Source organism: Notothenia rossii (genome assembly GCF_949606895.1).
Source record: "Notothenia rossii genome assembly, chromosome: 5".
NCBI lineage: Eukaryota > Metazoa > Chordata > Actinopteri > Perciformes > Nototheniidae > Notothenia > Notothenia rossii.
The window spans coordinates 12,655,553-12,669,676 of record NC_136903.1 but is presented as its reverse complement, the minus strand read 5'-3'; the positions used below and the strand labels follow the sequence as shown (position 1 = coordinate 12,669,676).

The following is a 14,124-nucleotide window of genomic DNA, read 5'->3' as shown; positions in this document are numbered from 1 at the left end:
AAAAGCGGTTTTACACACTGGCGGACACATTTTTCATCAGCCTCAAATACTGCACAGTAGTCTTTGCAGCGGGCGGGAGTCTGTTCCACAGGCATCACCACAAGCCACAAAACATAAAACACCAAAGTGGGTTTTATGTTGCGTGTAAAATGCCATTATAACCGAGAGCGCTTGCCCCTCTCCACCAGCTCCACTTTCTGCCCTCAGACAGAGCTATCTTTACATGGACTGTGCGCTCTGCTGTGTGTGTTGCTTGGCAGCCAGGCAGAAGTTTATGTAATGTTTTGGGTGATAGGTCAGGGGCAGGAGGGTGGTGGCCATTGGTGGCGGCTTTGTGGTGACTGTGTGGGGTTTCAGGCTGAGTCCAGCTGGCCTGGGGTCTGCCTCTGAGGTCAGGAACGAGAGAGGGGGGCATCAGACATGGGGCAGCTTGTGGTTAGGTTTGGGGGGGAGAGTAAGGAGTAAGAAGCCCCCTCTCCCATCCCCAGAGCCTGAAGCATAGGGCCACTGCAGAGAGAGGCCAGCCACAGTCAGACACCCCCACCACCAACATCTGCCAGGAGAGAAATGCTAATGTGGCGGGTAAGCCATAAGGCCAGGTCAAAGACTCTGGACTTGTTTTTCATCACACTGAATCACATCTTTGGCATGACCAAACACATGGTTCAATCATAAGATGAACAACATGGTTTCCACTAAGAAGCTCTAACGTTGAATAGATGAGAGTAAAAACAGCTCCAGTTCAGATGAGAGTAGAGCTGTGCCAGGCAGGAATCATTTCATCTTAGAAATACATTTTACAGGCTAAATGTCCAGTGGCAGATATTTCCTGTCTGAAAAATAATGATTTAATATACCTGTGCTGTAGACTGTAGAGTCTGGACACAGTGCTTTTGTCCAAGTTGGACCTCCCGACTCACTGTCTCCATGAGCTTGACATTTATGGTTAACGTTAAAAAGAATCTAGTTGTAAATAAGAAATATGTGCTACCTGAGGAGGATTATCATATATCAAGCAGCAGAAACAGAAAAAGACAATCTTGCAGCTCCTTTCAGATCAATGCGTGACGGAGGAGGGCATGTTTGGGTAACCCTGAGCAGGAAAAAAGGTAATGTTCGGATGTATGGCTCTTAAGTGTGGCGAAGTGACCCTTCTCCTACATCCTGACTAAACTGCCCATTGTGCTTTGTGGCCCAAAACCTAAAGTCTGCTTTTGCTGTTTTAAACATTGACTCATAACCCGTAAATCTCAATGAGTGCAATACAATGGATGTGAATATGTAAAATGTTATGTTAAAAGTACGCTGCTCAATTAATTGTACTTTAATCGCAATTACGATTTTGGCTTGCAACGCTTATGAAAACAACATAATCGAAATAAAACGATTTTTTTTTTTAATTTTTTTTTTTTTAAATTGGTTTTTCAGTTGAATTATACTTAAAGTTCACAGTAATTAACTGTTAAAAACATACTGTTCACATTTTTTTTTCAATAAATGGATGTTTAAATGGATAATCGAGATTATGATTTTTGCCATAATCGAGCAGCCCTAGTTAAAAGTCCAATTTAGATTGGAACATCTCTTTTCCAAGGAAGCCCTGGCCAAGAGAGCAGCAATAGTGTTTCAAAACAAAATAAACTCAGACATCTAAATAGTTTCAAATGTAAGAAATATATTCCTTTACCGGCTCTGAGCTACATCAGCAGTGTCAGTGGAATCCAGATTCTGTATGAATTATTCAAACACAAGAAAGTTGAGAAGCCCAGTCAAAAATAATATATATTTAGAGACCATTTATTGACATATTGAATGTATGAATTATCAATGATTCATTTGAATGCTTTATCGAGCAAAATGCCAAACATTTATTAGAGCCAACTGGACAAATGTGATGATTAACTGCAGTTATTTCACTTATATTAAAGTCAGCTAAACACTTTTGATGTTAAACTGTCAGAAAAATCATGCAATCTGAAGACTTTTAAAAACAAAATATCAAGTTAATTGTTGAAAACAATAGTTAGGCTACACATAGCCCTTAATCCTAAATCACTATTTATTCAATAACAGCTATGGCTAACACATATCCATTGTTTGATGGAGGTAAAAAAAACTCCTTCAATACATATTTCTTGATGCTACATTTATTTGGATTTGTAACCAACCACAGTACAATCATGGAATGTTTTGTGATAGTATATGCTGTAAGTTGTAAATACCTTCATAGTTACAATACAACCGTAAAATAATCATTCATATCTTGCTTACCATTTAAGTATTTGCATTTGTTCCAGAAAAGTTATATTAGTAAAAGGAAAATATGTTGTTGGGCCAAAAAATCTGAACAAAGATATGCTAACTAGCCTTTTGAGAAGTTTTAAACCACATCTCATCCCTTCTCTAACTGCAGCTTTCATGTCCTTGTAGAGCGTCCAGATTTGGAGGGCCATATTTTAAGCACCAATAAACCACGAACTGAAAAGAAAACAGGGTGCATCAACTTTCCTGAACTTTTATTAATACCACACAGTGCCAGAGCTGTTGAAAATAGCTGAAGCGGAAGAAGGTCAGGAGGAATAAAGAGCATTCCTGGGATGACAGTTATGATTGGGAGGTGTGAATGATTGGACAAAAACTCTTCCCGCAATACGACAGTGTAAAGTATGCCTCAAACAAAATGAGCGAAGCGGCCTGTACAGAAACTCACCGTTAAAAAAACATTACGAGAGAAAGTGAATCTGCAAAAGTCATTTTTCAAAACCTGAAGTTCTCATGTGAGCAAACGGCCAATCGGTTAAAGCCATGTCTGCATCATAATGGGACCTTTATCAAACACGCTGTAAAACCCCTGATTCTGTTCTTTGAGGCTAAATATGTGGTAACAGTTTAAAGTTCAAGTGTTATACTGTATCTACGCTTTTATTTGAATGTTGAACAGAAACGGCACTGAATGACTTACTTAGTTGAACCTAAAGCAGGATAATGAGTTAAAGGGGAGCGTTGCTATAAAACAGTAATCAAATATAGAGAATGCTGACAGCTCGAAGTGTGATTTGCGTGGGAATTAACACTGACTTAATGCAAAGGGTGACTCTGAACGTAACTCCAAAACAAAAGCAGGAACTGTTGCAGCAACTGACACCAGGATCGATGACATAATAGGGTGGGCCAATAATAGGCAATGGGTACAACACATCCAGAAATAGAAGCTGAACTCTGAGTTAATACATGAAATGGGGGGTGTTTCTCTGGTTGCAAAGTGTGTGTGAGCTGGATGCTTGGAACAGGATAGTGTGTGTGTGTGTGTGTGTGTGTGTGTGTGTGTGTGTGTGTGTGTGTGTGTGTGTGTGTGTGTGTGTGTGTGTGTGTGTGTGTGTGTGTGTGTGTTTTTTGTGTGTGAATTTGAAGTAGGTGCAGTGTGAAAAGGATGAAAAACGAACAGGAATACTGTTCTGTGTTGAGAGTGCAATTTAGCATGAATCAAAAGCAGCTTTCCTGGCTCCCGTTCCCTACGCTGCCGCCTGCCAGGAAATGGGATTTTTTTCATATTTTTTTGCAGGTAAAGTCTTTGCAGAATGGAATCAAATGAGGTATTTTTTTCCCTACCGAACGTTAAAGTGTTGGAAGTTTGAGGCAGACTAGCTGGAAACAGAATAAAGCTGAGTTTTGGAGACAGCAGGGGGGGTCTGCCATATATTTGTCCCAGCCCCAAACCCCTTCTGGACCTCTTGCTGAATTGAATCATGACTGCTTGTAAAATACTGAGCCCTCTATTAAGTAATTTACCACTGACTGGTCCACAGTCTAGCCTGAAGTGATTCTACTAATCATCACTGCACACAGAAATAATTTATGAGTCTTATTCATGCGGAGAAATGCAAGTTATTCCATCCAGTAAAACAGTGCAAGTAGGTGCAGAGACCACATAAATGACTCAGGATTTTTGAATGGACTGTATTCATTTTAGTCACCTCACAAACGATTTTAACTATGGATCCCTAAAAACAGCCACATTGCAGTGTATTTATATTGTATGTCGGTTAACATAGTAAGTGTTGTAGTGTAGTACAACGGAAATAGTTAATTATACTTTGCAACAACGCCACGGTTCATGCTCTGAATTGTGTTTATAGAATCTTTAATGTTAACAATCTTCACCATCTTAGTCTGTTACCAAGCAACATTTACAGTTGAAGCTATAAACAAAGTCAAGTTGAGGCTAATTGTAATGCTCTTAGGTTTGTAACTAAAGTATAAGAAATGTGTGGTGGGAGTCAACTTTGTAGTGGTACATCGTCTTAGCATCAGGTATATTTTTTACCACATTTTTCGTGGATAAGTAAACGTAACAAGAAAAGGGATCTTAAAAGTTATTAGGATTCATCCTATAGGGACCACGAATGTGTGTAAGAAATGAATGATATTGATCAAAGTCAATATATTAGCCTGCTTGCAGCACTATTAAAACAAATCAGGCGATCAACGAATCAGTAGGGTTTAACTGCTGTGGAGGACAATGAACGTCTGTACGCATTTTCATGGCAATTCATCAAATACTTAAGATACTTTGAGTTTGGTCCAAAGAGGGGGACAGGACCGGTCTGCTATCAACAAGCCACACCACTAACAAGGCCAACAAAATGATGTTATAATAAACGAGAACATTGGTAGTTTGCACAGAGGCAGAATGTTCTTACAAATGTCCTTAATGTGTTAGCACAGGCTGTACTATTATTCTTCAAAAAATGGGTCATGACCAAGAAATAAATCGGAGAAGAATCTGCTGCCAGAACAAAACTAACTTTAACTACAACCGAGGGACTCTTACAGACATAGCTGTACAACTATGTTCATGTTCTTATCTTTCATTTGAGTCTAATAACATTTTACGGAGAGATCACTTTCATTAAACTCAAGAACACCATGTTCTTATTGTACCAAACAAGAATTTTGAGAAACTAATTAGCCCACTGTGAAATTCAAGATCAGAAGTTCATTCATACACACAAAGATAAACTAAATGAGTAGAAGCGGGAGGGCTGAAGCATAGCTGATGGGAAGTAGCCCTCCCGACTATAACATTGGCATTATTGCGTCAAAAACGTATAGAAATTAAGGAGTACAAAGAAATAAAGAAAACGGGGGGAAAAAATAAAAAGTTAGGGCAAGAACAAAAAATGCACATATATAAGAAAGCTAGATGTCAATAGCAGTTGACTATCTTTTTTGATAAGGAAAATACTATACATAAAAAAATATATATGTACACATGTACTTGGCAAATAAATAATAATAATAATAATAATATATTACATTTCATTTGTTAGACGCTTTTATCCAAAGCGACTTGCATACATTCAGTACAGTGGACAATCCCCACAGGAGCAATTTGGGGTGAAGTGTCTTGTCCAGGGACACGCTGACTGCAGTGGGACTCGAACTTGCTACCTTGTGATTCGAAGTCCAGCACACTATCCACTGAGCCACAGCCTCCCATATATGCATATAAACATTGTGAACACTTATTTTCAAGTGACTTTTTTTACATTCATATGTTCACACATACACAGAATAATATACATAAGCACCATATGTTCAGGTGTATAAGTGCACACATATACACCAATACAAATATTACAAGGCAATTTCCAGGGCTGAAATAATAATTAAACTGCATAACAATGAAAATAAATAAGAAGGAAAAAATAAATAAAAAGTAATGTAAACAATATTAAATAAATAAACAAAAAAAAAGAGAAGTTATTATTTAAAAAAATATATTTCTGGGAATACCCAATATTTGTTAGCTGGATCAATCTGAATTTAGTTTTGAATTGTTGATGACAAGTGATACCTCCTTATTATCAGTTGTTTTCAAATCCTGCAGTGCTTTGACGTCACTATTTAGTGTCACCTCAGCTCGCTTGGGACCTTGTCTGGGATGTGTTGTGTCTATGTACTGTGCAGAACCTCGTGACATTTTGTACAGACATTCATGTTCCCAAGAGGATGAATCCTTCATTTTTGGTATCCTCTTTTATCAGACTTCTCATCTGTCACCAACATGATGTTCAAGTCTGAGGGTATCATGATGACTATTGAACAGATTCCCATGACATTTATTAAAGAAATAAAAAATGGTTAAAGAAATAAAAAATTGCCTTCAAGATTAATTGTAATAATTGTAGCGCTCCCTTCAATGTCAAGACTTACATTCTCCCTCTTAAAAAGGCATTTTCAACTGTAGTGCATTCAAAATAAATCCTCCTGTGCATCTACTACTGCACTCCAGCATGTAGTGCTGTCAATCATTGTGGTAATAAAAATAAATTCACTTTTAGACAAAGCTAACTCTTACGTCAAACTACTGACCTCCTTACGTTTTCACAAAAATGACGAATGTGGCTAGATGCTTTAGACTGGTTTCATCGCATTAGCAGTGGACCGTGGATTGTATATGGCTGCCTCAATGCAAAGCTCTCCACTTTCCTTATTAGCTGGATATGAGAGATACCTCAGTGCCCACTGTAACCATTTGGTGGTGAGCTGGTTTGCTGAGGCAGAGTGGAGGTGAATTGAATGGTCTGCAGTGAGAGGCTGTGGGTTGGGTTTCTCTGAGGTTATGGTCATTCTCCCCTGGGAAAGTGGTTAGGCCTGGCTGTTTACTTTGGAGTAACCCTGCCCCTCCCCTTATACACTCTGCTTGGTAACACAGGATTACCTCCATTGGTGTACACCTGTCATTTATGACGTACATATAATGAAAGAATTAGGGGACTTCATTTAAAAAACAGCAGCTGAAATCATTTGGAATTGATTAAAAAACGTGTTGTGTTAAGTATACTCTTTGTTGTGTGGAGGTTTAGACGTTGTGCGGGCGCCTCCTTCTTGTCACAGCAGGTGTGTGTGAAGGGCTGGGGGGAGGTAGAGAGGGGAGGGAGGGGAGGGTGTTAGGACTGCACTTATTGGGAAGGGTCTAAGGTAGTGCCTGCATCTTCACCCAAAGAGGAGTTTGACTTTCTCACTGTGCCTCTCTCGGACAGCCTCACACAGTGCTGGACTGTAAAAAGCCTCTCAGCTCTGCTCTCCGGCTGCGGCCACCAGAGAAGATGCTTCACGCTTACTTTTCATGAGATTACTGCAACACTGGGTGGAGTGGCAGCTCTGCAGCTGATGGGCTGCTGCTGCGGCTCTTTCTATCTTATCCCTCTTTCAATTGGGACGCTGGGGAGAAATAAATAGCTTGACACACACTGTTGGGAGGCAAATGAATGGAGCAGAGTGACGGGGGATTTCCCCAGGCTGCCTTCACACCAATGGATCTGGACACACGTTTTTATCTGGGCAAAATGTGTTTTGCCGAATAACTTTTTTCCTTTACAAGATAATCTCTTAAGAGCTTGCAGCCTGAACACTTTGTGGATTTTTACAGTAAGGATCCACACCATGTAAGTCTAAGGTTTCTTCTCTACTTTAATACACTTTTTATTGGCTCAAGTAATGCTCCCTGGGAAATCTCACGTAGTCAAGAACGATGTCATTTTCAGCTGCCTTCACTGCTACTGACAATCTTTTGCATAGTAGACAAACAGTTTAGTTCATAAAACTAAGTTTAACTTTCCTCATTGAGGTGACTGATGTATGATTTCTTGTGTTCTTCAGATCTTAAGCTTAAGGATGTGCTCTATAGTCATACTTCATCAGTGGAGTCTGGCTGTGTTCTTGCTGTGCTCCCCGGTGACTCTTGATGGGAGACCAGTTGATGCACTTAGTAGCAGAACGTGAGTAAATGATATTAATTTTGATAACCAAAGAAAAGTAATTCAATGTTATGCAATATGATTTTTATTTTAATGTCAGGTTTTGAAAGATTATTGTCTTTTGGATTAAGTAAATACAACTTCATTTGATTACTTAGATTCCATTATGGTAAAGGAGGTTTTCTCTGTCTTAACTCTGGCTCTTTGAGGTCTAGAGCTCAGATTTGAGATGGTTCTCACAAACTTGTTTATGCTGCCACCTACTGCACTGAGGTTTACTGGTGCCTTGCCTCACATGTCAGCTGTGGTGAACCATGAAAAGAACAACAACAAAAAAAGAAGCAAACTGTGACTTTTTGTTAACGCTCACAAACTCATCAATAAAGGAATTGTACTTTAATTGTCTCACTGGAAATCTTAAATAAATCTGAAAAAGCCAAGAAAATATGCTTTGCAGTCAGAGAAAGGTGGACTTGCATGGTGCAGGAAAATGATTTTTTAAAATCAACTAATTAATTAATTAAACTCTCAATTTCCATTGCTCTGACTGTCTGTCTAATGTCATGCTTTAAGGAGGAGGTCAGTGAGCCACGCCCAGCTGATGCATGACAAGGGTCGCTCCATGCAGGAGTATAAGCGCCGCACGTGGCTGCAGGAGCTGCTGGAAGAGGTGCACACCGCCGATGAGCGAGCTCCACCTGAGCAGAGCAAAACCCAGAGCCAGACCTTCAGTGGGAACGCTCTGCACGAGAAGCCCTCAGGGGCCACCAAGAACCTCCCTGAGAGGTTCAAGCTGGACAGAGACGGCCCTAACCTGCCCCAGGAGACCAACAAGGCTCTGGCTTATAAGGACCAGCCACTTAAAGTGGCCACCAAGAGGAAAAAAAAGGTGAGGCTAGGCCGACGAAGAGAGAGCGACAAGAAGCGGAGGCGAGCACGGTCTGTTTCAACAAAGGAGCCGTGAAGGACGCAGTGCCGTGGCTAAGAGACTCCGTAGAGCTTTTTGGTGCTGCACTAAGACACTAGACTGGGATCTGACAGACTCTGCCAATGGCTGACTCAGTCACTTCATATTACAACCATGGGGTTGTGCTTGTACAGTATGATAATATTTTGCTGTGTTTGTATTTTAAATCTTATACTTCCTGAAGTTTCGTGAACTATCATAATAACATCTTCTGTCCATATTTATTTGGGAAATCTGTAGGCCTCTGTAAAATTGTTGACTTCAAAACAAAGCCATATGCTGTCATGTCTAACCAGTCGTAAGCATGAGTAGATCATAGGAGGAACTATTTATTGCCGGAAAAATAATGTAACTTCACAAAATTGGGAGGCTGAATGGTCTACTCTGTTGACTATTGTGAGCTTACAGTTATAAACTTACATACAAACTGTTCACTGAGAACATCTGTTCAAACTGTTTTGCCATAATTTATTTCTTTGAAAGTGTGTATTTATTTTGTGAATGTATCACAGTGCTGCTGACTAAATTCCATAATGCACTTTAGTTAAATCATGTACATGTTCTTTTGTGGTTTATTATTTAGAATTTTCTGTTGATGGTCCTGCTTTCCTTTCCCAACTTAGATCCTTAATGGACTTGTAACTTATTGGATGTTTAATGTAATCTACTTTCAACATTACAATTTTCTTTTTTAACAAGTCCAAGTCAGGACCTGCCGGATGCATTTAATGTTCTTCACTTGCACTGAGGGCATACTGTACATGTTTCCAGTTAATCAAATATTAAAAGTGTAGCCATTAGAAATGTTTTTGATCCATGGTGTCTTTGTTCACCAGTCGTGTATGGCTCAAATGTGCAACTTATCATTTATGACAGGTAGAACTTAAATTATTAGTAGTAAGTAACTAAGTAACTGATAAGTTAATAGACAGAAAATCCATCTGCAACTATTTTGATTATTTATTTTAAGTGCAATTCTTAAAGCACAAACGTCTTGATTTTCTGCTTATAAATTGTCTTTTGTGATATTTATATATTTTGATTTTTGAGCAACAACAACACATTTGAGGACATCACTGTGGCCTTTTCACATTATTCTGACATTTCAAAGACCAAACTATTAATAAAACAATTCATTGCGAAAAAATGATTGTCAGATTAATTGTTGATAAAAAAAACGTAAAGAAAAAAAGTCAATTACCTATTCTTAATTATTTTAATTCTACTTTTAAAACCTGAGGGCTATGTGCAGAATTTGGCTAATGAAAATAGTAGAACATTCCTTTTACAATGTTATCGAGCTCTGGTGACCTTTTCAAATATTTTGTTGGTTCGAGTTCACACCCCAAATATATTGAGTATCCAAAAATCCGGATCCTGCAAATGGCTTGGCATTTTTGCTAGAAATGTGATTTAAAAAATGCATTTAAAATATATGATCAAAGTGGTTTACAGTTAATTTCCCTTAAATTGAAAGCAATTCATTGATATGCCAAGTAATAACTTTAGCTTGATTGTCTATGAAACTATATGAACGATAAACTACGAGACTATACAAAAACTATCGTTGCAAAGCAGATATGCAGCATGGCATGCATTTGTCCCCAAATGTTCCATTGATAAGAAGCTAATTTGACTTCCTCATGAATAATCAGCGGCTCAATTAATTCAAAAAAAGGTTTTGATACATTTACATTTCATCATGACCTTCAACCTTGCTAAAGAGGCACAGAGATAAATAAAAAGTGCAAGATTTAGTTGAAAAACATCAATATTTGTGTTGACATTTGGGCATGGACAGAAGGCAATGAAGCTGTTAATGTCCCACTTGAGAACATGTGGCTTTTTTAACAGCCACTGACTGAGTGGCACACACTCTGGTAATGGAGGGGTTAGCAAATGCATCAGCATCAGCTATATCCTGTGCTAAGAGCAGCAATGTACACCGAAGACCATTAGCTGACACAGAGTCATAAATACTGTGGAAAGCCTGATAAAAGGCACCGTCAGGAGCCTGCAGCTCACACCGAAGAAATCAATCAAACCATGGAGAGAGACATTAATATCTCCAGAGAAGGGGAGGAACGGAGAACATGATTAATCGTCTCTTTTACTATTGAGAGTGCTCATTTAAAAAAAATAAAGCCATATTTATACAGTACATATGAAATACCAAAAAGTATGTCAGTCTCAAGATAGAGAGGCTTTAACTAATGTCAATGACACAACAACACATTTAGGTATTTTAGGGTACCAAAATGAACAAAATAATTCAACAAAGGTTCATAAGGTCAAGTGTATACTACTTAAAATGTCACTGAAGAGACTAAAGACAAAAGATACACATACATCTTCTAATAGCAATAACAAAAACAGGCATAGTAGGTGACTGTTCCCCGAGCAGCTGGTCTGAGCCCGTTTCTCTTTAAACCAAGTCAACCAGAATCAATTTGACCAGAGTGATGTTTGCCTTTCTTCCACGTTCAGCTGTCACACTTTGTAATGAGTCCTGAGAGGCTGCCGCCTTCCCCTCCGTCAGTCCAGTTTAACAAGATGGACACCAATGAAATAGAAATCTACATTATGAGGATAGCCACCTCGCAAACATGAGACTAAAATACTGCTTTGAGGAACGACGAAGGTGAGTACGTCCAAATTATAACGATTTTTGACTTCTGGCACTATTTTAAAATGTATTGACCACTGAGTGGACAAACCCTACCGGTTTCAGTTAATTACACAACAGGTAAAATATACAGCAATTAAAAGTAGCTTTAACAAGCTGTCTGTAAGCAACCAAACAACCAGACAACCAAACTGCTGTTGCTATTACAAAAACCTTGTATTTTTGTATTGTTTCGGTGATCTTACACCATATGTTTTTAGATAACGTTATGACAGATAAAGCATACTTCCTATAACTATGGATATACACATGATGCTATTTGATTAACTACAAACATGCATTTTGGCTAGGGAAGTAGACATAACCTAATATAATTATATATATATATATATATATATATAATTATTATAATTTTTCAAGTGCATGTAAACTTGTATTGCAAAGTTAATTGTGTTGTCTCCTACTGAAATTGGGAAGAAGGTACACACTATCGACAATGTGGTTGGCTCTCAGAGTTTGTTCTTGTCTGAGTTAATTGGCGTGTTGCAAAAACATGCATACTGCATTTCAGTATCGGAGTGTCAATGAAAGTCTATTTGGCTTCCTATTATTCTCTCTATTCATCAGCTATAATTTCATGTGAATACTAGTAATACAAAATGTGACATATACATTGTTCATCCCTAACACAAAATAATAATCCTAACCTAAATGATGAATACATATTGGTTTTTATTTGAAAGGTGATGTCAAGCCGGTGATAATATGGCTCATCCCAATACCTATGTGTTGATTTTTGCCTGTACCTGTGGAGTGATCCTGGGCATCGGGCTCTGTGCCAACCTGCTGGTCTTCTCTTTGTTCGCCAAGTACAATACGCTGCGTAAGAACCGCCTCGACATCCTCCTCCTCAGCATGACTCTAGCCGACTTCCTCACCCTGCTGCTCATCCCCTTCACCCTGCACTCCGCCATCAGCTACTCCTGGCCTCTGGGGGATACGTCTTGCAAGGTCTACCAGTTCCTGCTGGCCTTCAGCCTTGCGGCCAGCACATACTCGCTCTGCGCCGTGTCCATGACCCGCGCCATGATCATCACCAACCCGTACCAGCCGCCCACCATGGACCTGGTCATCCTCCTGTTTGTCCTGGTCTGGGCCCTCAGCTTCTTCATAAGTCTGCCGCTGCGAATGTTTGCCACCAAAGAGAACCTGGGCCCAAGCCTGGCTAACTTCACCTTCTGCCTTCCAACAATTCATGAGCACCATTACCAAGTGGTGCTGAGCCAGTTTGTACTTTACTACTTTATTCCAATGCTAGTCATTGCCTTCAACTATGTCCGACTGGCTCATTTTCTCCACAAGAGCCCTGTAATGTCGGTGTCCAGTGCCAGGAACACCCGCCGCGCCTCTGTCATGGTGTTCTTGGCTGCAGCTACCTTCTCAATGTGCTGGCTGCCTGGTTATGTGCTGGAGCTGTGTGTGTACCTGGACCTGTATCGCCATGGACAGGCCTGGGAGCTGTTTTACTTCATCTGCACTGTGCTGCAGTATCTGCACCCCTGTATAAACCCTGTGCTCTATGTGCTGCTGTCAAAGCGCTACCGCCACAGGAGGGCAGCCTGGCTCTTCAGCTGTAACAAGAACCGAGTGCAGCCTCAGGTCATCAGCGTCACCACAGACAGCTTTTAAATTCAGCTGGTGGAGCAATAAGTTGGTTGGACACTTTTTTATAGTTGCTGTTTGTACAAATCAATTGCGTGTTTCAAAATAAGATGGACGCTTTTTGTGATTATTACCTGTTATCCTTGCCATATTTGAAGTATAAATGTACAAATAAGAAGATGAGAAAAATTATAGTTTGGATAATAATTTTTTAATATTGTCAAAATGTATCTGTGTCAAATCTTTTTTTAAGGAAACGTTGTCATTATCTTATTCCCAATATTAAGTCTTGTCTTACTAATTTTATTTGTTGTTGCCCCAAATGTTTCTCACCCTCATTTGGTCTACTTTTCTTTTGTTTAACATGTTGGTACAACAAATCCGTAAGTATTTTCCTTTTGTCTGCACTATCAATACAAACAGCTGTCTTAAAGATATTATAAGCAAGATTCATTTCATATTGATTATGGGGACCCCTGTGGTGAGAAACCACTATTACAGGAATACAGATGTTTGCTTTGTAAAAGATAGCAATGCTGGAGTCGTTTCAGGGCTATATCTTGTCTTTTCCCTTTTGTGGGTTTACAGTTACTAAGTATGTGAGTTCTGGTCTTTAGTATGTTCGACTCTTCACGTGCAACCAAGACAACATTCTGGACATTTACTCTAAGGGACAGGATGGCAGGTATATCTGATGCTGTGCTATACTGCAATAAAGATGTGGGTATACTGGCATGTTCCTACTCCAGAGCAAACTTGGTCTCAATTTCCTTCACTTCTATTTAATGCCAAGAGTACATTTAAAAAGGCATAGCTGCTCCTTATCGTGTTGCAATGTTTCATCATATTTGAAAAACTGAGCAAAACAATCTCTTAAAAAAACATTAAAATGCAACATGACAAATACACTTTTACAGCACAGTTATTCTTCAAAGAAGCAACAAATCATCAGTAACCTTTGCTAACTTGGAAGAGTCACTGCCATTAAATATGAGCTATATGATCCACAAGTATTACTCCTGACTAAGACCAACCGCAGGGTAAACTGCAGCTTCTCAGACTCCATACAACTTCATTGAGCCATCAGAAGTGACCATTCAACCACG

At 39.3% G+C, this 14,124-nt stretch overlaps 3 protein-coding genes across 3 annotated transcripts in view; all 3 read left to right on the top strand.

Moving 5' to 3' along the window:
* The window catches only part of LOC307041909 (troponin I, slow skeletal muscle-like), a 117,388-nt gene that overhangs the window by 11,187 nt on the left and 92,077 nt on the right, over window positions 1-14,124 (top strand). The gene's annotated exons all lie outside the window — the stretch shown is intronic.
* On the top strand, window positions 6,989-9,536 carry pthlhb (parathyroid hormone-like hormone b). The gene is made up of 3 exons (XM_079685574.1): window positions 6,989-7,451; window positions 7,666-7,784; window positions 8,337-9,536. Exons 2-3 carry the CDS (start codon window positions 7,681-7,683, stop codon window positions 8,725-8,727), a joined length of 495 nt encoding a protein of 164 aa, XP_079541700.1. The 5' UTR covers window positions 6,989-7,451; window positions 7,666-7,680; the 3' UTR covers window positions 8,728-9,536.
* LOC307041863 (galanin receptor 2a) lies at window positions 11,289-13,509 on the top strand. The gene is made up of 2 exons (XM_079685423.1): window positions 11,289-11,371; window positions 12,100-13,509. Exon 2 carries the CDS (start codon window positions 12,122-12,124, stop codon window positions 13,043-13,045), a length of 924 nt encoding a protein of 307 aa, XP_079541549.1. The 5' UTR covers window positions 11,289-11,371; window positions 12,100-12,121; the 3' UTR covers window positions 13,046-13,509.